At 41.8% G+C, this 24,379-nt stretch overlaps 1 protein-coding gene across 1 annotated transcript in view; it reads right to left on the bottom strand.

Annotated features, from left to right (window-relative positions):
- The window catches only part of LOC146638476 (connector enhancer of kinase suppressor of ras 2), a 69,625-nt gene that overhangs the window by 34,529 nt on the left and 10,717 nt on the right, over positions 1-24,379 (bottom strand). Inside the window, exons 2-8 of the mRNA XM_085368747.1 lie at positions 16,367-16,530; positions 9,151-9,353; positions 8,839-8,926; positions 7,639-7,680; positions 3,027-3,146; positions 332-391; positions 130-198 (exon numbers count right to left, since the gene is read on the bottom strand). Coding sequence (XP_085224873.1) covers positions 130-198; positions 332-391; positions 3,027-3,146; positions 7,639-7,680; positions 8,839-8,926; positions 9,151-9,353; positions 16,367-16,530 — 746 coding nt within the window. The remainder of the gene's footprint in view (positions 1-129; positions 199-331; positions 392-3,026; positions 3,147-7,638; positions 7,681-8,838; positions 8,927-9,150; positions 9,354-16,366; positions 16,531-24,379) is intronic.

Here is a 24,379-nt window from a genome sequence, read left to right as displayed (position 1 = left end):
CCTTGGCACCTCCTTAACATAGCACATAATGGGAACAAAAGACTGCAGTCACGGTGGAAACAAATGGAAAGGACCTTTTCTGTAATTTTTTATGCCTTCAGTGTTGTGTTTGGCAGGTCTTTAGCTCACCACTGTCTGGTGGTTGACTTGGATCACCTCATCCCCTGGATGGATCTTCTTACACTGATCTGCTGGAGACTGCAGAGGCAAAAAATGGAGGACAAAAACAGACAATGGAAACAAATTTAGGCGAATACTGAGGCAACAAAATCGGTGTTATATTGGGGTTGGTGGAGCATCAACCTTTCAAATGAGTGAAGCAAAAACTCACATTCTCTGTGGTTCCGGTGATAACATGGAGTCCATCATATGTTGATTTTATATACATCCCCTGAAGCGCAAGCAAACACAGGTAGGCAGGGTGGATTTAGTATAAGAGTACACAGGGAAATACATCATATGTACAGTACTGTGCAAAAGTCTTGAGCTGCCGTTCGTGTTTTTATATTTTGCTAGATAAATGGGAAATAGGTGCACCGGTTTATGAGCGGTTTACACAGTAATATAAGGGAAAAACAGAGTTTGCATAATACTGACAAACTTGATTGTTTAATACAGCATGAACTCTCTTAGCCAAGCTTTATTCTAATTTCTACAAGTAGTCTTCAGGAATAGTTCCCCAGGCTTGCTGAAGGACATTCAAAGCTCTTCTTTGCACGTTGACTGCCCTTTGCTTTGTTCTCTGTAAAGATGATCCCACAATGCTCTAATAACATTGAGGTCCAGGCTCTGTAGAGGCCAATCCATGACTGATAGAGGTCCATTGTGTGATTTTCTACACAGGTATGCTGTTACTGTACTGGAAGTGTGTTTGGGATCATTGCCACGTTGAAAAATGAAGCTGTTGCCAATCAGACACCTTATAGACAAGACACCGGAAGCGAACCAATATTTCCATCCCGAGCAAAATCCACCTTTTCCGGACACTGATCCTGCCGATTCTACTCTATGTGTCACAGGCTGGGTCTCTGACCCAGCGCTCTGAGTTCATGTTTGTATTTGTCTCATTTTGTTATGTGATTTAGTTTGTGTTATTTCCTATCTGCCTTTAGTTTAGGCAGTTATTGTTCCTGGGTTTTCTATGTTTTGGGGTTTTGTATTTATTCATCACATATTAGGTCTGTTAAGTTGTGTTGTCATGTTTTAGTATTTCCTGTTTTATTCTGACAATGTCATGTGTTCTTTGTTTATTGTATTTAGCTTTCCTCTCCTGGTCCTGTCATTAGGTTTATGTCTGTCAGCTGTTTCCCCCATGTGTCTCCACCTCCCCTGATCACCTCATGTATGTATTTAAGCCCTTTGTTTTCTGCATGCCATTGTCAGGTCGTCTGCTCATCCATGTCTCATCCCCAGGTACCCATGTCAGTTCACTATGGTTAAGCTTTTTCATGTTTTGTTATTAGTTCACCCAGTTTAGGTTATTGTTTAGTTTTCACCGATGCCCGATTATTTTTACCCTCATTGCTAGCCTCAATAAACGGCTTGTTTTGTTTATCCACACTACGTTTTGGTCTGCGTTTGAGTCCTCCTCTGCAACACACACGGTCTGCCCCAGCCAGACCGTGACACTATGGATCCGAAACGTGGACGGTGCTCAAAGTGGACCTCAACAAACTCAAAGTTTTCCAGATGCGTTACCTTCGGCAAATATTGCGAGTATCACTTCGAGACCGCCTTCGAAATGAGGACATCCGACGGATGTGCGACAACCAACCACCAATCGAGGAGCAAATTCAAAAACGCAGATCGCGATGGTTTGGCCATGTGCGTCGAATGGACGCGAGCCGACTACCACACCAACTCTTCTGGTGTAAACGACCCACCCAGTGGAGAATCCAACAAATAGCACCAAAGAAAACATGGCTAAAACAGGTCGAAGATGACGTCAGAGATTGCAGAATAAATCTCGACAAGGCCAGGACAATCGCCAACGATCGTCATGCATGGAAACGAGTTGTGAAGGAAATTCGACATCCATTGGCACCCACCATTGGCGTATTGGCTTAGGAGCCGATCCAGGCCTAACGCCAGCTAGGGATCAAAGAAGAAGAACAAGATTGATAGATAAGACACCACCAATGGCTTGAAATGCAGCCTAAACCACGACAGAGCCTCCACCGTGTACATACATGTTGAAAATTACTTGAACAGAAATTTCCAGTTAGGATTCATCACTCCATCAGACCTGTTGCCACATATTTTCAGTCCAGTTCTTGTGTAATTTGCTATCAGTTTCTCTCTGTTTTACATCCTTCCTTGACAGTCACCCTACCACATAGACCATTTCTGATGAGGCTTAAGTGAGCAGTTGGTGGATCAGCTGAAGGACCAGATACATTTCTCAGGTCTTCTGTCAGGTCTTTGCTGGAGGTTTTCCTATTTCTTAAGGACATGACTTCTCGTCTGCTGTAGATAGTTTTTTAGGCTTACCAGTTTGACTTTTGTCCAGGATGCACTGCACACAATGGCAGGATACAAGTTTTTTGTCTAGAACTTCTTTGGCATTTTCAAGACCTCTGCACAGTGCTGCATATTTATCCTTTGACCTGAAAAGTGAGAACTTCAGACCTAGTTAGGAAATATTTGCTGTGAGACTTCAACTGTACAGATGGATCATTTTAAAGGAAAGGCTAACACAAAGTTTCCGGATAGCCAAGAACCACCAAAACACTCAAACCGCCGGTCCAAATTCTGCACTCTTACTTGACTGGGCTTTCTATGAGACTACAGTTTTACGATACTTGCAAAAAATAAACCAAGACCTGGAGCCTGGAAAATGTAAATTAAGAGCTGTATAAGTGCTTCCTGGAAGACTTTTAGGTTAGAAGATGCTATGCAACTACAGGTTGCCTTTCACAGTACAAATATAATTTAATCGATTGTCGAAATAAAGTACTTGTTGATATATGCAGTTTTAAAACAGCCTTAGTTTGTTTGATTGTGTGCATCTTCAAAGAGGTCCTCACCAGGCCTTCGTTTGGCATGATGCTGGTAAGGTGGACCACCTCCAGATGGGCAGACTGAGAGACCAGAGAGTCTGACGACAGAGAGATGATGTGATCGCATATCCCTGCTAAGGTCTTACACTGAAGATGGAGGCAAAGAGAGCAGGGAAAATGACAGGAAGAAAGAAAAAGACAGAAAAAGAGGAAGACAGAAAGTTATTGAGATTGGTTTTGGGCCGCAAGGGATGCTGTGACCTAGCTGGAGGAGGTGAAACAGACATTATTTCATCAGATTGTTCCACGTTGCCACTTCCATCAATCCAGCGCACAAACTGTTTCCTGTCACAGTCCGCCCGCAGGCATGCCCACAAGACACCGTCACAGACAGAACAACACATCAGCCGTACTAGCCAGCCTGAGGTGTTCAGTTGACATTTTCTAACGTCTAAATTACAGAGCACAGTTTCCATTTGTTTTTTTTATCAGTAACATTTGCCTGGATATCAATGAAACAAGCAAAAAAAGAAAAATTGTAAAACTGCTGTATTTTTTCCCCACACTGCACTTAAAGCCTATTCCTAATACAAACAACATTACCCAATCCAAGCAGCATTCACAAAAAGCATTGCCTCACCTTGCCTGTTCTAAATAAACCTTGACTATATTTCAGGCTGTTTGTGTGCTCGGTCACGCATGCAAGTTCATTTATCTTTGCCTTCTAATCTTAGTTGATTGAATGCAGGTGGTTTACAGACACTGTTACCCTGCTTATCCTCCTTCATAGCATCTCTTTGTAGTGCATACACACATGCTAGCACACATGCACACACGCTGAAATGTAACAGGCATACATGGAAGACAGACTACAGCTACAGTATGCTTGTGACTAGCATGGCAGTGATGAACCCTGTATGAAATAATCTTCTGATCTACGTCCTAATGAGCAATTACCAGATTACAGTTACGAAACGAACAGAGGAGATCTTCAGTATACACACATGTGATACACACGGTGTGTGTGTACAGCTCACAGCCTATGATTCATTCAGTGTGAAAGAAAAAGGTGGAGAATCTTCGGCGAGCTGGCTATGTGATGCTGTCTCTCACACACACCTGCATCTTTTTTTCTGAGTCACTTATTTAAAGATCGCCTTGTCTGCTTAGTATTATGTTTATACAGTAATATTATGTTCTAGCCAGCATGTTCACGTTATGTAATGGCATACCCAGCTCAGGCACCAAACAGCATTTTGAGTTTTAGTGAGGGTGGGTTTAAAGGTTGGTTAGGGGTAGAAACAATGAGAAAAGGTGCATTTATAATCCCGTGTATAGAGCCATGCCAAGCTAAAGCTCAAGTGACAATATTGGGGCTGTACTTGTGCTCCTCTTTGATCATTAGACTAATAGTCCTAACCCGGGATTAATGCCGAGTAGAGAGACAAAAAGGCCACCAGTGCGGCTACTCTCAGCTCCTCTAGCTCTGACACCCTGGACCTTGATCTGACACGCCTCCTCAGCACCAGAGCACAGATTATAGGGAGGTTAACTTATGTGGCTGGCTGGCGTGAGATTTAAAAGCAGTCAAACAGAAAGCCAGACATAGTACACTGCCAAACGGATTAAGCTCTGGCGGAATCCCCCTCCTTCAACTGCACCACCACCACATTTCTTATTCCCATTCTCTCATGTGCTTTCATCCTCATCGACTCGCGCCTTCTATCTCATGCACATGTACACACCGAGCACGGTTGCATAATGCATCCTCTGCACATGCATGGTCTCTCACATACTCACACACACACTGCAGCAAGTATCAACCAAGACAGAGCGAAAGATGGAGAGGCAGAGAAGGGAAGAGGAAGAGAGAGAAAGAAGGAGAAAGGCAGGGAGGTGGGAGCGGGAGTCCGGGAGGAAAGGGGGAGAAAACAAGAGAAAGGGAAAACACACAACTAGGACAGTCTTATGTAATTCCTCTCATCCTTATGCATGCATGCACAAAAAACACTCACTCATACACACTTCATGCTCCATCAGACACAGACTCACACATATTCATATCTTATAGCTCTTCTTTTCTATCTCCCTCTCTCTCTCTCTCTCTCTCACACACACACACACACACACACACACACACACACACACACACACACACACACGCACGCACGCACACTATCCTTGTCCATCTGATTGCTGCAGGCCGTGGTCTAAAAGAGAACAGAGTAGCAGTGAGTTTTGCATTATTGAGCAGAAGCTGAGATAGGTACAACTATCACTACAGTAAACAGTCTGTAATCCCCATGCTGGCTATACACTGGAGACTCTTAGATACTGTATGTCTGTCTGAATCAAACTGCATACAGTAGAATACTTGAGTGAAACTGTAAACCCAGTTATGTGAAATGACTGCATTGTAAGTAAGACTTCAGACCGAAATGAGAGCAGAATTTGAAGAATCACTCCCTTTAAAGCATTTCCTTTTAGAATAATCATATATTTATAGAGATTGTTACGATAGGCTATAGTATCGCAGTGTCCTACAGTTATGGTATGTTTACATTTGCTCCACTGTTTTGGAGCTCTGGATGAAAAAGAGCCCGCTGGAAATGTAATTAATCAACCAGTGTTACTCACGGGTGTGTTTAACTCGTTTTCTATCAGAGAGCCCAGTCTAAATCTTCAGTTATAAATATGATCAAATTACTAAAAGCTTACTTAATTTACTTATTTTTTTTATTGCTTTGCTTGTTTTTTTGAAGCTTTGTGCAATGTTGTCTGTAACATGTTACAAAGCAGCAGTACTCAGATTACATTTGCATTGAAATGAGCAACATGATGTTTCCAGTCAATCTGTTACTGTCTCCATTGTTGCGTCAAAAGACAAAAAAGAGAAAAAAAGAGTCTTGCTTGGGGTGATGATAAGTCTGTTAGCTGCTGTCAGCCGCTAACATGCTCTACTTCAAAATTTGAAGAAGCACCTGTGAGTTAAGTGCACCTTGCTGAAGAAGGGTGAGGCTGAAGAGGCGAACATCCTTGCTGCATCTGAGAAACAGGTAGCTTTTAGTAGAAGCTGTAACAAACAGACATAAACCAGCTTGTTGCTGGTTATGTGGTGGAGAAGATGCTACTTATATCCCCCTGCTATACCTGGAGGTCAAATCTAAACAATCGGAGATAAATAGTAAATAGTCTGTTTTTTATAAAGTGCTTTGAGTGCTCTAGTAGAGTAGAAACGCACTTTAATGTACCAAGTTACCATCTATACTGAATCACATCCGGCTGCTGTTATTTTGAAGTAAATAATTTTTAATTTCAGGGGTCACTAGGATTCAAATGTTAGAAATATGCTGTTTTCTTCCCTCTAATTCAGTTTCCAGCTACAATAAAATTCCATCGAGTCAACATAACACATTGGCTAGAACTAACCTATTTTTTTTTACCTAGCAGTGCAATAGAAAAACTTTTTTGGGGACAAGTGCGCTTGTCCAAGTCCAAATATAAGTGCCATTCTGTTTCAAAAACAGGGGATAAGATTGGATATTTGTGTTTGTTGTGTGTGCCTGCATGGTTTATCTCACCTTCACTTCATCTTTGTGGAAAACTCACAGTAAATAAGAGCCTGCGAGGAAGCTGGATCTAAAAACAAACAGCTCCTCCTCTCTCTCGCTCTTCATGCTGTTTCCCTCTTTCACACATAAACCTCCCGCACATAACAGACTTAATCATGTGCGGCCCTTAGTCGGGCACTGATGGCTGTGAGCATGTAACTGCGTGTGCAATGGAGCCCTTTAAATATTTGAATTTGCCTGATGTCATTGTCCTGTGTCATTATTGGGGCTGTAACAGCAGAGATAAATGACAGCTCAACCAAAGAGCTTATGGATTACAGAGTATCCAATGTGCATGTGCAAAAATATGCATTCCTTGAGCGTTTTCTTTGCCAAAAGATGCGTCAACAGTTTTTTCTGTGAGCTCCCCCTGCTAACATTTCATTTGGTTTCCTCCACCTGACCTTGAATGGCAGCAGGAAGTGTCCTAAACCAACTGTCAACCCAAATCAGACACTGGCTGCTCAGTCCGTTTCACACGTGGATGCAGACAGTTCTCCGTCATGGATGCACACATTTGCGCGCATGGACACACAACACGCACACATACTGAAGCTTTCAGAAGGCCTCGGGCTCATTTGCACTTTAACATGCACAAATTTGTGCCACACACTCGACCAAAAACAAACAGTACGCTGAAGTGCACGCACATACATGCCCACACACGCCCACACACAAACACAAACGTCTAACTGAAGCGCACTCAAATGCACCAGTTTAGCTAATACTTTTTTTTTCTGTTTCACACACAGATTTTCTCTAAATGCTTTAATTTCTCAAAACCGGTGCAGAAGTCTGCCGGTAGATGTGAAATTCTGTTCTTGCAAATACTAGATGGCAGGTTTGTGCAATGAGCCAGCTGCTTGGAAATATGCGGATTACCACGCGCTGCAGTTTCATGTGTGACGTAACCACATGTGTGACAGTGCAACAATGAAGTAAAGCTAGTTGAGCATGAAAGTTCATTGTTGACCCCAAAAACTGACTGACAACTTTGAATGGTCGCTGATATTATAAGAAAAACTTACCACGTGAAGAATTTTATTCTCTGTCTCATAGACAGTGCAGTCCTGTAGAAAAGAACAAAGAGGAACACATTAAGAAAACATCGATGTGTACATCCGCACTCCAGCTCAAGTGTCTTTCTCTAGTCCAAATATAACATTGAGGAAAGAAGGAAATGAGATGCCCAACAGGAAGAAATGGAAGGCATGTGGACCTGAGCAGTTGGCTATTTTGTTACAACCCCTCTGCATTATGTTTGACAGTAGAGTGACGAGTTTTAGATCTACTCTGGGGTCTGGAGCATCAAATTCATATCTGGATTTATAAAATGACTTTATTTGAAGCTTGACGGAGTGTTATTCACCGACAGCTGATAGGTAATGCATTTCTGAGAAGCCAGCCCACTGAATCCACCAGATGTGCACGGTAGCAGCTAATTAATCTGTCTGATGCATTAGTACGGACAGCACTGCCACCTTTGTCTGTCTCGCTGCACCCTGGCAGCCACATGTTCATTTGGCCCATTGTGGACCTGCGGTGGTCTCTTTCTCCTCGCTCTTCTTTGGCCCTTGTAACAGGGGATGGGTGTTATCTGCTCGGTTCCAGGACTCATTCTGGGCACAAGTACAAACACACTCTCACACACACTCTAAGCAGGCTCTTACTGGGAGGATATGAATGGGGTCCAAGAGAGGAGACATAGTTTCTGTCCAAACAATGAGATGGCTAAAGTACCAGAGTGAGTATGCTGGATGTGTGTGTGTGTGTGTGTGTGTGTGTGTGTGTGTGTGTGTGTGTGTGTGTGTGTGTGTGTGTGCGCGCGCAATGTGGTGCATTAACATGAGGAATCGAGCCAGAGGGGAAGCAGAAGGAGGACAGGGAATTATAGGGATGAGAGACCTCTGGTTCACTGTTCAACAGAGCCTAAGTTAGGCAAGGGATGATGTCTAACAGTGAGTCGATGAGAATGTTGCTTAAGGCTTTTATTGAGAGCCACTCGTCCCATCAGCCATGCTGCAAACAGCCTGTGGCAATGCATGTAAGTTGCACACGTGCTCAAATCTATAGAAACCAGCTGTAGGCAACAAAAGCTCTATACATATTGATGTCTCCAATCCAATCCTGCTCTAGTGTTGACCCTTAAATTCAAATCATGACCTTTATTTTAATGGATATGGAAATGGTGTATTGTGTGATGTTTGCAGGAATGTGTGTGAAAGCACCTGTTGTACAATGGTGGTTAATTCTAGGCAGAGCTGCACAATGTTGTTCTTCAGTAATGAATACTCTGTCACACTGGCAAACGGAGACCTAAGAAAATAAAGAATAATAGAGATCATAACCTGAGAAATGTTTCTGCTGTGTAAAAACAAAACATCCAACAATTTTAGAGAAAAAATGTTTGCCTGAACAATTTTTGAGAAATATTGGCATTTGGTGTTTTTTTTTTAAATATTTGCAATTTCATTTATTCATTAACACTGTAATTTAAAAAAAAAAAAAAAACAATCTAATCTCCATATGTTATCCCCCACCTGTCAAGCCAAGCTAGCAAGTTCTTGGCTGCACCAATTAGATCCACCACTGAAGTGAGAAAATCATTTGGTAGCCTTCGGGAAGCTCGCCCATCATAATGGCCGCCCCTCCGTCTGCCGAGGATGAAATTTTGGAGGTTCTTTGCTGAAGCGTTGAGTTTGTGGGATAGAGTCCGGAGGTTCTCTGTCTCTAGTCCGTAGTTCTGCAGGACAAACAGACAAACTGAGATCAGAAAATATGTTTATCCTGAGAATTTGAAGTTGGATAAAAACGTCACGACCTTCTGTGGAGTCAGGAGCTTTGCCAAAGAGCAAGGAGCTTAACTTAAGTTAGCTAATGTAGGGATTAGAAGACATACATATATACATATATACAAAAACCTAAATATGTATATATATATATTTCAAAAGGTCTGGAAAGAGGAAATATATACATAGGGTTTTGGGTTGCTGATTTTTTTAAAAACTCTGGATAAAATCATGCTAGCTTTTTCCTAAGTTAAGCTAACCTGACTAGCTAGAGGCACTGACATGCATATTTTTGTTCTGTTCAAGAATAGTGAGGCTAGCTATCACCTTCTGCTAGTCTGTATTTTAGTCCAATATACTTTATCTGTATAACAGACATGATATACAGTCAGTGAATAACTGTATCATCTGATATCTCTGAATGAATACTTTATCAGTTTCTCACATCATTGTGGACGATTGGCCCTCTCTTTATCACAACCTCGTTTCACTTCGTTCATTTAGTTCTCTTAAGGTCCAGCCAGAGCATTTCACTCAGGTTGAGGTCTGGATTTTGAAATGCTTTTATTTTTTTTATCTATATTTTAATTCTATTGTAGATTTACTGCTGCACTTGATATCAATTTTCTGTTGCATAACCCACGATTAGCTAACATTTTACTGTCAGACAAATGCTGTCACTTTCTAGAGTCACACCTGACTCTAGAATTCTTTGATGAGCTCATGGTCAGATTTCAGTCAGGTGCCCAGATGCTGTCACTGCAGACCAAGCTGAAATCATCACCCTCCACTGCCATGCTCGACAGTTGGTATGAGCTGTTTTGCCAAATGTGGCACTGTGCAACACATCTCATCTTTATTCCCCCACTCCCATGTAGAAAATGTATATGAAAGAAAAGGCTTTGTACTGTCATCAGCTTTTACACTCAGCACGCTAACTGAGGCCTGTAGAGTCTGAGATGTTTCTCAAAGTGTATTTAGTTTTTCACTGGGTTGCAGAGATGTCTGTGAAAAGTCTTTTTACATGTCTGTAGCTAGTGATAGATAAGCCTAATTTACTCGAAGACTAAGTGTTTGAAAAATATTTGTATATTTTGTAAGAGTATTTATTTTTTAAATACTTTTTTATACTTATTATTTAAAGCTATGATCTTTACACAAGTCTTAGCTGATCATGTGCAAAGATCATATTTAAGAAACATGAGTTAAATAAAAACTTATTCCGGGTGAAATTACATGAAATTTAAAAATGTCATCTGGGAATTACTAATAATCATTCATACAGCCACTAACTGCACTAATAGAAAAACACTGAGCTGGCTGAGTAGCCCATTACTGCACTGGGACCCTTTTAAATAAACAAACACACATACACACATCCACTAATCCACACTGTGCTCAGCATCCCAAGGCACCTCAAGTCATGTCCTGTATGACGGAGCCTGATTCCTGCTGACATAAATGCCACACACACACACACACACACACACACACACACACACACACACACACACACACACACACACACACACGCGCGCCTCCTTGTGTAGTCAGATCCACAGGCTGAGCTAGACGTATCTATTCCTCCTCTGCCTCTAGATCTATTCTACACAGTCACGACCACAGTGACTACAAAGGATGGAGGGTTTCACAGTGGCAGCAGAGAGAGAGAAAGAGAGAGATGAGGCAACTAAAGAAGTAAAGAGGCAGAAAACAAGAAGGGGGGAGCGAGACGAACAGAGACCGTACCCAGCTATGCATCTTGCTGAAACTGGGTCATGCATACACTGTGTTCTGGATAATCTCCTGTGCGAATGCAGATGCATGCATGTACATAGAGTGAATGTGTTTGCACAGCTGTAATTAGGCTGTCATATGATTCAGTCTAGAGCTGTGTGCTGCTCTTTGCAGGCTACAGAGCGCTTGAGATGAAGCGGGGGAATAAAAGCGCATGAATGACTTTGACTTTGGAGAAAGAGAGAAGTAATTTTAGCAATGCTTGCGTGTGTGTGTGTGAGTGTGTGTGATGGAGAGAGTGTGCCAGATCAATACAGTAAGAGAGCGATGCCATTAGAGTACCACCCATCCACCCCACCCCCTGCCATTCATGTCAATGTGGTTACCATAGCAGCCATGTTTGGAGTGGCCTCTTTGCTATGCTGGTATTTCTGCTATTGTTCGTACACTGAGTCACAATCACACATCATTTATGACATGTTTGGGTAAAAGAGGGACTTAACTATAAAACCCTGTTGAAAAGTAAAGTATTGCTCAGCTGCAGATTCCTCGGTCAAAGCTTTTGCGCTATGCTTGCACCAAAATGTAGAATGTCTATCAATCATAGAAAGAATATATCCATCGTGCCCATGTTGCTTTCTGCAAAAAGATTTGGCCTCAATGCTCAAATTAGTCAGATGGATTCTGTGCAACCAATGAATTTTATATTTTTACTGCAGGCTTTTTGCATCTCTTCAAAATAAGTCCTGCTGTAATTTTTGCGACTGTTGAGCACTGCATTTAATATAACGGTGATTTTTTTTTAACCTTGATTGTCAGGGACATCTATTTACAGTTCAGTGAGTTAAATAAATGTTTAAAAACAGAGCTACATATAGCTTGATTTGTTTGTAATGGCCCCTTTTGTAAGTCTATTCCAAACTACTTGGTAAACAGTTAAAAGACCAAGTAATACACCAAGCATGAGCTGGTAAGCATGGTAAGAAATAAATGTTGCAACTAACTTTGTTTTGCAGTCACAAGATAGCACTGAGAAGGACCCACAAATGAAAGAGGTGCAGGGAGAGATGAAAGTAGAATAAAGGAAATGACAAAAAGCAGATTTGGAGAGTTAGAAACAAAAAGAAAAAATATGTATTATCAGTGAAGATTATGACAAAACAACTTTAATTGTTAAGTTACGAAAAGCTAATCACAATCAATCTCATAAACTCACCCAAAGTGTCAAAGTGAGAATCTTTCATGGCTGTCGCTGTTTCAATACACAGATACGTGCTCAGTCCAAAACTTATCTCATGTTACAGTGAGAAAGAAATTCCTTAATGAAGAGCAAAAGTGATAGATGATTGTGATAAAAGCTCTCACTGACATGTTTGTTTTCCAGTGGACAGTTTCTCAGCCTTTAGTTCACACAAATCTTTCAAACCACAGACACATTCAGTAAATAGTCACTCTTGCTTCTGTCATTTGCTCTACAATTTCACATTTATAACAAACTGAAAAAAAAAAAGAGTCTCCAACAAGTCGGAGTGACATGACTCACCAGACGGCCTAATGAATTTAGCCGTTCAGACAAAAAAATTTACAGGAGCTAAGGTTTGATTTGTTGCTTAAAGCTGTTTGTGGAAGTCTTTCCTCTGAGTTTATGAAGTACCTGTAGCACCAGACAGCACCAGGATCCTCCCACAGGTGTCTCCAAATGAAGAGAGGTAGTTACACACACTTACTCATGTAATTAAATAGCTTTAATTATTAATTATTCCCCACCCACAAAATTAGAGAGAGTTAGGTCAGAACCTAAAGGCTATGTATACTATGCACTTTTTAACTTTTTAGACAGGTGAGTTGTCACGCAGATAGCCAGAGTGCATCGCTGTCCTTGGGATAAATCCTGAGCTAATATCACACCTATATAAGGCTGATGGTTTAGATCTGATGGATGTTTTTTTACAGGATACAAAGGGCAAACGTTAGGTAGTGCAGGATAAAGCAGGTGCAGGGTGGTACTTAGGTAGCATCTAAGTAGCACCCCTGTATAGTCCTGAGACCAGTTTTCCAGTGCTTTTCTCGTGTACGTTTATTTGAAGAGGAAAAAACTTCCACGGGACACCGATGAGAAAAGATACAAACAAAAATTTTTTCCACAGCTTGTAAATCTTCTTACAGGAGTAATCAGGTCTAAGTTATCCTCAACAACAAACATACTACGGTAGAAAAACCGTGTGGCTCCCTCCCGGGATTTTAACTACAAACCAAGCCTTTAAGGCACATGTATTCACAGTTTTACTTAACCAAGCCAACACGAATGCAAGAAAATAATTTTAGTTCAATTATAACCGTGAATTTACTTATTAAATTATTAATTACACAAAACAAGTTTAACAACAAATATAAATACTGAAGTATATGAGCTATATTAACCTGGCTCCCACAACCCTGTTCACATAAATGGCCACCTTAGCTACTTAGGTAGCCTAAGTAGCCTGACTGTTAAAGTCGATTTAATTAATCAGTTAAAGCAGAACACATAATGTATACTGCAGTACAACAAACTTGTTTGTATTTTTGTCCTGTAACTTTAATGGCACCAATATCTTTGTCTTTCATGTTAGGAAGGAGCAGTAATTTTGTTTTTTAAGTTATTTCCAAGCACAGCTTGCTGAAAATTCACTACCCACATATTCTACTTAGTATACACGCTGGGGGCAAAATTTGATTGCACAGGCATAAAAGAAGGAACGTTTCTACAATTACAGCAAGACTGAAAGCTCAGTCAGTTCTTGAAACCTGCATTGATCAAGATCAACAGACAGACCAGAGAGGGATCCCAGCTGAACCATGGGAGCCAACTTCATCTCTTCTTTATGACCAGACATTTCATTTCCTTTTATCGTCCAAATATTCAGGATCTACATGAACCACAGAGCTGTGGCGCTCAAGTTTTTCCTCACTAAATATGTTTTTTTTTAAAGATTTGGATTTATTGGGTTTAATATGGGTTTATTTATTCTTTTTTATTAGCCAAAATAATTGGAATCATAACGACGTCCCTGCAAGAGAGACTGGGCAAGGAATGAGCAGTGGCATGATCAGACAAGCTGTACACCTGCCAACAGATTACCCAGATTTTCTAAACATACCAAAAAATGTTGGTACTAATCCCTCTGAACATAAAAAAAACTGTGTGTGCACAATGCAGCCTGTTTGTAGTCTTAGCATTACAATTGTCAGTTTGGATAATATTTCTGTGCTGTTTTTAAGTACACTATAAAAACGGGTAAATGTGGGCTATATTTAAACATGCCTGACTGTGTGTGCTTTCCCATCAGACGCTGACCCATTCATCAGTCTCACTAATTATCAGTGCAACTGATCGGAATGACGCCAAACAAATAAAAAGTAAAAGTACTCACAGCGGTAGCTTCAGTGGCTCATTTTGTCTGATACTCAGAATTTATGTCCGTGAGAAATTTCCGGACATATGGTGATCGCTACTGCTGGACTCTCATTCCCATACTGGAACATTTGAATGAGAAGAGGTGCTGATTAGCACACACACACACACGACCATGTATGCACACACACACACACACACACACACACTGACACACACATTCAAACAGCCCCAACTAATCCACCCATGTGTGCATGGGAGATAAGGTGCATCCTGCATACTCTTTCTACATTCTCTCTCTCTCTCCCATTCCCTCTCACCCTCGCTTTCTCTCTCTGGGAGAGTAGCACCTAATTCTCCCTAATTCTCTAATCCCGGGCAGGGCCGCTGCACATACAGTCAGCAATGACCGAGGAAGTACACACAAAGCGAGGCCTGAATGATTTTCTTTTTTTTTTCAGTCATTTCTTAAGCCAATATCAATAACTGGTGGAGGAAAATAAACAAAAAACAACATATATACCTTTGAACCTGTTAGTATTTCTGTGAGTTATAAAAGAAGAAAACTCATAGTCACATCTTAAAGTAACTGGGAAAAAGGAGCAAATATCTTCTTGTAAAACCTACTTGCACATAATGTACTTTTTAAAAATCAGCTTCAACACTAGAACCAGCTATGGTTTAAAACCTTTAACAGGATACAATAACTTTATCCTAACAAAAAACAGCAGTTTACTTGATATCTCATATATCTAGATAATGTATTATTTTATATATCTAAACAAAACCAGAAGAAACTATAATACATTGTGGTATCCAAACAGGTGCAGTAGTTCATAGTGCTCCCTGACTTTGTCAAATCCATCTACATGTCGTTACAGGAGGGTTGTTGACATGGTGGCTAATCAATGAACCCGAAACCTTTAAATGAGTTGATTTTAACAGATTTTCCATATGTTTTATGCACTAGACAATGATTGTTCTTTGGTGAAATGTTCACCTATCATATATACACATACATACACTCACCAGTCACCTTATTAGGTACACCAGACTGAAACCACTTCTGCCTGCAGAACTGCCTTAACTTTGAGGCACAAATTCAACAAGGTGCTGGAGACATTCCTCAGAGATTTTGGTCAATATTAACACGACAGCATCACACAGTTGGTTCACATTAGTTGGCTTCACATCCATAAAGTCAAACTCCCATTCCACCACATCCCAAAGATGCTCTACCAGATTGAGATCTGCTGACTTTAGAGGCCAATTGAGTGCCGTGAACTCACTGACATGTTCAAGAAACCAGCTTGAGATGATCTGAGCTTTGTGACATGACAAAGCAGCCATCACTGTGGTCACACTGTGGACGCTGTGGTCACAAAGGGATGCACATGGGATGGCTCAGTTGGTGCTAAGGAAATATTCCCCACACGGTCTGTGTAGGTTCTCCGTCATCCCAGTAATGGTAGTCTAAGGAGCTTGGAAAGAAAGCGCCTGGACTTTTTACAGTTTAAGCAAGAAACTTAGAGAAGTCCAGTGGCTTTCTTTCCCAGCTCCTTGGATATTCCCCACACCATTACACCACCGCCAGCCTGAACCTTTGATACAAGGCAGGACGGAGCCATGCTTTCATCTTTATATGTAGATGTTTTCCTTAAAGAGCAGTTGAACGCGTGTGCCTGAAAAAATGACTAATGAGTGTATTTTTAAGCTTATTTTATCTCAGCAATAACTATAACTAACTAATAGCTATAAAAGAAGATAACAAGCATATCTAGGAGCTTGTTGACCATCACTCCATCCAGTACTGTGCATTTAAAATCATAGGCTGACCAGGGCGCAGAGGAGGTCCACGGCTTCCAGGATGAGCTCCTGGTGTCCTATCCTGGTGACACCCAGCTCCTCCAGCTCCTGATGGGTGATGTGAAGCAGCTGCTCTCCTCCCATCTGCTCCCGCTCGAAACTCTTGATGTACTGCTGGAGACAGTCATCCAGACCTAAGGAGAGTGGAGACAGACACAGATTAGGATGTGTAGATGTATCTGTCGTCTATCACTTTGCGCAGCTGTATATAGAAAAATATTTATATTGGCTTCAATCAGTGATTTAGAAGGCTTTCTGCTCTGAGACAAAGACGGAAAACACGATTAGGAAATATTGTCCCAGACATGACTGACTGACACAAGAATGAGCTCCTTTCCCGAGACCGAATCCTGGCTTACTTTGATGCAACACTGTAGTCAGGCATAAAAACATGCAAATTGTGCCTGCCAAATAGAAAGTAAAGATAAACAGCAGCCTCAAGCCAGGAGCTCTGACTGATCTATGAGCAACTTACTGACAACTAGAAAACACATCTGTTGGTACACCTTTTCTGTACGGGATGATAAGCTTGATGAGGAAAAAAAAGTCTTTTCTCACCACTGCTTTTAACATTCAAGAGGCAATAAAAGAGATTTTAGAGCGAAAAGAATCTATTTCACACATATTTTGCATAATTAAAGAGCCATTCGAAAGAAAACGAGGAAGATGCGAACAATAAATCGACGTATGACTTGCTGCTGTTACGCTGTGGCTGCCTGCTTTGCACAGAGCCAATCAGCTGCACATAGGCGTGGTGGATACAATTGATCGGTAAGAGCCTCTGGCTTTGATTCAAATATAGTCAGCAAAAAAGGCGCATCTCCCCACAGATCTAATGAACGAGCCCGCTCCAAAACGAGCAAACACAGAGCAAAAAAGTTGCACAAGAGTAAGCAAATCCATGCGCACACACATGCACAGAACCACAGTTAAACACATAAGGTACACTCACTCCCCCTATGAGCATGGACTTCAAACACAATGCAATTACAGCTAGTGTTGCTCTTCAGGGTCTTGACACCGCTGTGGATGCCCGTTGTTAAAGCCTAGCAGAGCTGTGAGGAAAACACTGATGCCCGAGGGATGCAAAGCTTAAGAGCAGACAGTGCGGTAGCACCTCAACAAAGTCACCACACATGCGTATATAGAGTACACACACTCGAGCGAGATATCTCTTGGTCTTCGTGTGCCATGGGAGATACCAGAACGGGGGGAAAAAGCCTGCTGTTGCTCTGAGTGACATGCAGACAAAGTGTTGTTACATATAGCACAGCAGAGCCATTTCAAAAGCAACACATCAGTGACACCGGTAGCAACACAAGTGGAAACTGTTTAATAGAATAAGTTCCCCGTGGAAAAGCCCTAATGGCCCACATGTAAGCATGTGTTTCACAGGTAATGATACAGTGTTGCAACGTGGAAGGCTTGTGTGATAACTTAGTCTGCACATGAATTAGGTGCATATGAGGATTTGTTTTCATATAGGCAATATTAGTACACATCAATACCGTTATTCAAGTACTATATTATAATTATTATGTTGCACACAATACAAAATTGAGGTACTGGTGCTTCTACCAGTTGTGTATTCCTGTTTTAAACAATTCATGCTTTCAAATTCAACCGAACAACTACTACTGTTATAACTTGTTATTTTTCTCATTTTATATATACGAACTTATTGGAAGTTACCCGTTTACTTTTTAATGCACAGGTACAATCCATAATCTGTACTTTTTTCTAAATATTCTATTTAAACGTCTTCCAGTAGCCTGCTCTGTCTGCACACTACAACCTGGTTTTGCCACTTTTATCTGTACTTTAATCTTAATAACTGTACAGTACTCTGTTTTTGTAACTATTGTCCATCATGTAAATATTTTTTTTCTGTAAAAATTGTGTGTGTTTGTTTTCGGTGTCCTGTTCTGTTTGTATATGTGCTTTTCTTTTGCTGCTGTTACAACCAAATTTCCTCTAGTGGGACATTTAAAGGATTATTCTATTCTAAATAAAAAAATATTTATGGCTTTTTAGAAAAAAATCTTAAGAAATTATAACATTAAATGCAAAACATTTGATACACCTTTAAGATATAAGACATGGCCAGGTTAGACATATTAGATGGTGTGTAAACTGTTTTGAACTATTTCTCTCCATTTTGCTAGGAATATAGGAAATTAAAATAATTAAAATACAGGATATGTAAGGTAAAAAAACAAACAAAAAAACCCAGTTTGTATGAGTCAATATTTGATTTGACAACCTTTACTCTTCATCACAGCCTGAACTCTCCCAGGCAAACTTTCTTGTCATTTCTTTAAGTCGTCTTCAGGAATAATTCTCCAGGCTTCTTGAAGAACGTTCAAAGCTTTTCTTTGGCTGTTGGCTGTGTTCTGTTCTGTTCTCTATAAAGATGATCCCACACTGCTTCAATAATGTTGAGGTCAGAGCTCTGGGCTGGTGAGTCCATGATTGATAGTGTCATGGATTGGTGTGTTTTTCTTTCCAGTAATGCTTTTACTGCATCGTTAGTGTGTTTGGGGTCATTGCCGTGCTGAAAAGTGAAGCTGTTGCCAGTGAGATTCATTCATTCATTAATTTCTGCGCTCATAATTTCATCAATTCTGACAAGATCTCCAACACCACTGACTGAAATGCATCCCAAACCATGACAGAGCCTCCATCCTGTTTTTTATAGATGGCTGCAAACACTCACTGTCATGCCTCTACCTTGACCATACATACATGATGATTTGAACCAAAAATGTTACATTTGGATTCATCGATATATCAGACCTGTTGCCACTTATTTTCAGTGGTGTTCTTGTGTAATCTGGCATGCCTCAGCCTGTTTCTCCCTCCTCCTCCACAGAGACCATTTCTGATCAGTACAACAGTAAATGGAACAACTGAAGGGCCAGATGCATCTTTTGGTCCTCCGTCAGGTCTTCACTGGATTTTTTCTTGTTTCTTAAGAATGTGCACGAATTTCAGATACTGTTCAACTGATGCACATTTCTTTTTGGCCTGCAGCTTTTTCGACTTCTCCACTTTCCTGAAATTTTTTTTCACACTGCACAAAAGTATGCCAAACATGACAAGTTTTAGTTCTTTGGGAATCACAGTGTTGGTGCAAAAATACTATTTCCTGCGTTTGGCAGTTTTTAAAGATTCAGCTAAAGAAATTGTATGTCTTTGCATTACAGTTTAACACTTTGCTAAGTTGTCTGCTGTGTTTAGATGCAGTGCTGGTTTGCCCTTTGAGTTGTTTCTGTCATGATCCTGGGTCGTTGACCCAGCGTTTTGTGTTTCTTTTTGGGTTCATCTTGTGTTTGGTGTTTATTCTGATTCTGTATTAATTCTTTGGGTTGGTTGTCGTGTTTATTATCCCTACCTGTGTCTCCCCTCTGTGCTCCGTTCAGGTCCCTGTGTTTTTGTTGCAAAACAGTCTGGGTGTTTCCGGTTTTACTTTGTAGGTCTGCCTCTCATCATGTCCATTAGTATCAGCTGTGTCCACCCCTGCATGTCATCTCCTCATTACCTAGTGTGTATTTATAGTGTGTGTTGGCTTCTGTTCATCGTTGGATCGTCTGTGTTTCTCGGTGTAACTACGTCTCTCTGCATTGTCCGCTCCCCGTTTCATGCTTAGGTTTGTTATTTAGTTTTCCCAGTCTAGGTTTTTCAGTTATTCGTCTTGTCTCACTACCTGTTCAGTCGCTCCACTTCTGCAAATAAAACTTCATTCTCATCACCAGTCAACTGCCTGCATTTTGGGTTCTTTTCCTCCTACACCACACGGCTCACGCCGGCAGCCGTGACAGTTTCTTTTTATCCTCGAATGATTCATTGGTCACTGTTATGTGGCTTAACAAACAAACTGAAAAAACATCCCTCTGAAAATGGTCAAATATAAGAACTGGAGTTTAAATGAGTGAAAAAGCAGCCAATGCCTAAAGAACAACCTTGAAAAGAGCTTCAGAACAGCTGGAGAACTATTACTAAAGGCCACTTTAAAAATTACAAGAAACTCCATTTGTTTTACAAGACTGCTCTTGTTGACAAATGCTTGAGTAAGGCCAAGTGCAGTGCTATATTCTAGTATTATATTCAAATTAGCTTTAGTTTTTCTTTGAATACACCCTGTTCATTGCTGTGGTAAGACAGTCTAGTACAGTCTCATAAATCATCACCAGAGCTGGCAGAGACACGCACAAGTGGACTCGCTCTGCAGTCTCCTTTAGCCGGCCGCCAGCTTTAGAAGTAGAGAACATGGAGATAAAGCAGAAAGACAGCCTGCAGCTAATAAATAGGGTGCCTGAATATTTTACTCCTGACCCTCACTGTGAGAGGCGAGGGAAGAAAAAACTGTGCTGGCTATCTCACAGATGGAAGTCTTTATGTCCACAAGAAAGGTGAGCCTTCCTCTCCAACTAATACCTCTCTTTTTCTGCCACTCCCTCCGTGCCCTTGTCCTTCCCCATTTCTCCTTCCGGCGCAAGGGAAACACATTTTAATAGGGACCACGTGATGCAATCGGGCCCCTTTATAGCTTATTCCATCACGACGCGAATGAGATTTCTGGTGACAGTGTAATATCTTCATTGCACGTTTAAGATCGTTTGAGGGTTGTAGAACATCTGACCAATGTTGTTCATTAATGCTGCTTTAATATACCTGTTCCGTATTAGTATGCTGCGCATGCACGCAGTGAGACGGGAAGCAAGAGGAGGGGACCCGCCCCCTGGAATGGAATGACTAACGTGTAATGGTTGCTTTGTTTCGAAGTAAATGATGCTCGATGATATTCACGAACCCTGAGTCATTATTGAACGACAAACATGGTGTCAGAAGTTGTGGTTCGGTCATCTACTCCAGCACTGCCGACGGAGTGGTAAGACTAAAGTTTTCCCAGCACTTTACGGACGAAGCAAGCAAGTAACCAGCTAGCGTTGCTAGGCTATCGTAGCAAGAGGCTATTAAACGTCAGCGACCATGTCGGACGGATTCCGTAGACCAGACCCATTGGTGTTTTGTGGAAACATCGCAGAGAAGTGGCGTATATTCGAGCAGGAATATGACATATTTATAGCCGCTGCTCATTCTGATAAGGATCCTCGGACCAGAGCGTTCATCCTGCTAAACCTAGCCGGCTCTGAAGCCATCGAGCGGGAGCGCGCATTCGTTTATGCACCCGCTGTGCACGCGGGGGAAGGAGAACACAGACGACTGGTGACCGAAGCAGAATCGAGAGAAGACCCGGAATGCCTAAAGCGCAAATTTCGTGAACTCTGTAATCCCCAAACAAACATAACAATGGAAAGGCACAAGTTTAACACCAGAAACCAACGGCCAGATGAAACAATTGAGTCTTATGTGAGTGACTTAAAAAATAAGGCAGGCAGTTGTAAATTTGGCCAGCTTAAAGACGAGCTCATCAGAGATAGACTCGTTTGTGGCATAAACAGCGACAGCATGAGAAAGCAATTGCTGCGCGACAGCGACTTAACTTTGAGTAAAGCAATTGAAATGTGCCAGATATTCGAGCAGACAGATCGACATACGAAAGCTCTAGCGGCTCCAAAGCAAATGGCGGCAAAGGTCGACACTTTGCATCACACAATAAAGAAAAAGAATCCACACAAAGTCAAGACAAAGACAGGCAATGAACGGCGTGCAACGCATCCAGAACATAGGCTCGCTCACGCAATCACAAACTGTAACAACTGCGGGGGCAGCCACGAGGCAAAAAGGGACAAATGCCCAGCATATGGCCAGCAATGCCATAAGTGCCAAAAATGGAATCATTTCCAGAAATGCTGCAAGTCATCACAAATACGGCAATTCAAAAAGAGACCCGTAAACCACATTGAAATGCAGGCGCACGGCAGCGATGAAGAAATGTTCTATGTGAATGGAATTGACATAGACACTATAAATCCCTGCTTTCCATACAAGAATGACATTTTCACCACGGTGCATATTAATGGAAAACCCTTAGAGCTCAAAGTGGACACTGGCGCCAAATGTAATGTCATGCCAGCTAACCTTTTTGAACAACTGAGACATGATGAAAAACTCATGCCATCACGAAACACTAAACTGGTGGCATATGGGGGAGAGGAAATTCAAACAGCTGGCACAGCAACACTCTCATGCCACTCTGCAGGCAAGGACTACCCTCTGCAGTTCTTCATAGTGAAACGAGACGTACAACCCCTACTTGGCTTACCAGACTCACTTCACTTACAATTAATCACACTAAACAAAGAAGTCCACCATGTGACTAAGGAAGTGGAAAGCACCTTTTCAGAACAGATCTTCTCAGAGTATTCAGACCTCTTCGAAGATAAACTTGGTAAACTTCCGGTTATCTATTCCATGAAAATAGACCCAGAAGTCACACCAGTAATAAAGCCAGCACGCAAAATACCAGTTCCAATGCTAGACAAGGTTAGAGCAGAATTAACCCGTATGGTCGAGTTGGGTGTGATCACCCCTGTCACAGAGCCAACAGAATGGGTGTCGTCCATGGTGGCGACCCATAAGAAAAATTCAGATGAGATCAGACTCTGCATCGATCCAAGAGACTTGAATAAAGCACTAAAACGCCCACATCATCCTATGCGTACTATAGAGGAGATAGCCGCCCAAATGCCTAACTCCAAAGTCTTTTCCGTCTTGGATGCGAAATGCTCCTTTTGGCAGATAACACTTGACCACCAATCATCCATGCTCACAACTTTCAGCTCACCGTTTGGCAGATTCCGCTTTCTAAGAATGCCATATGGAATAAACTCAGCCAGTGAGGTGTTCCAGCGTGCAATGGAGCAGATCTTTGCTGGATACCCCTGTGCTATCATTGTCGATGACATACTCATCGGTGGAAGAGATATGAAAGAGCATGAACACAATCTCAGAAAAGTACTCGACCGTGCAAGGGAAGTCAAGCTGAGACTTAACCCCCTGAAGTGCAAATTCAGTCTCAAAGAAGCCTGCTACGTTGGCCACGTCTTCACAAGCGAGGGCTTGAAGCCTGACCCAGCAAAGACCAAAGCAATTGAAGAGATGCCCACACCTGAAAACGTCACAGCTCTCCAACGCTTCTTAGGGATGATTAATTACCTAGGAAAGTTCATTCCTAATTTCAGCGAGCTTTCAGCCCCACTTCGGGAGCTAACGTGCAAAGACGTACAGTGGTGTTGGCTCAAGCAGCATCAAGATGCATTCGATGCTTTAAAACGAAGTCTGACCAGTCCTCCTACCCTCAGATACTACGACGTAAAGAAACCCGTCACGCTAACGTGTGACGCATCGCAGCATGGACTCGGGGCTGCATGCCTCCAAGAAGGCGCCCCGATTGCCTACTCATCTCGTACTCTGACACAGACAGAAACGCGCTATGCGCAGATTGAGAAGGAGCTTCTTGCAGTCGTATTTGGTTGTTCCAAGTTTAATGATTACATCTATGGGAAACAAATCCAAATTGAAACCGATCATCAGCCATTAGTCACTATCTTGAACAAGCCAATACATTCAGCTCCAGCCAGACTGCAACGCATGATGCTTAGGCTGCAAAAGTACAACTTTCAGATAGAGTACAAAAAAGGCTCGCAGATGTACCTCGCCGACACTTTATCCCGTGCTCCCACAACCTCGACGGATCAGAACAGTGATGAAACAGCTGACTACGAGATCATGTCGATCCAGCAAATCTCTTCTTACAGGCTGATGCAGCTAAAGGAACACACTGCCTCAGATCCAGAGCTACAGAAACTGAGCACTGTCATAATGAGAGGATGGCCTTGCAGACAAACTCAGCTGCCCACAGAACTTCGTCAATACCACCCATATCGAGACGAACTCACTCTAGAAGGTGGCATTGTCATGAAAGGGCTGAAAACAGTGATTCCTAAATCTTTGCAAAAAGATTATATCGTCATCCTCCACAGAGGGCACCCAGGCATGGAAGCTACTAAACGCAGG

This window comes from Diplotaxodon limnothrissa, linkage group LG2 (assembly GCF_057381915.1).
Source record: "Diplotaxodon limnothrissa isolate DT_005_m linkage group LG2, D_limnothrissa_male_GT1.1, whole genome shotgun sequence".
Classification (NCBI taxonomy): domain Eukaryota; kingdom Metazoa; phylum Chordata; class Actinopteri; order Cichliformes; family Cichlidae; genus Diplotaxodon; species Diplotaxodon limnothrissa.
The sequence above is the reverse complement of the archived record's forward strand: the minus strand, read 5'-3'. Positions and strand labels throughout refer to the sequence as shown.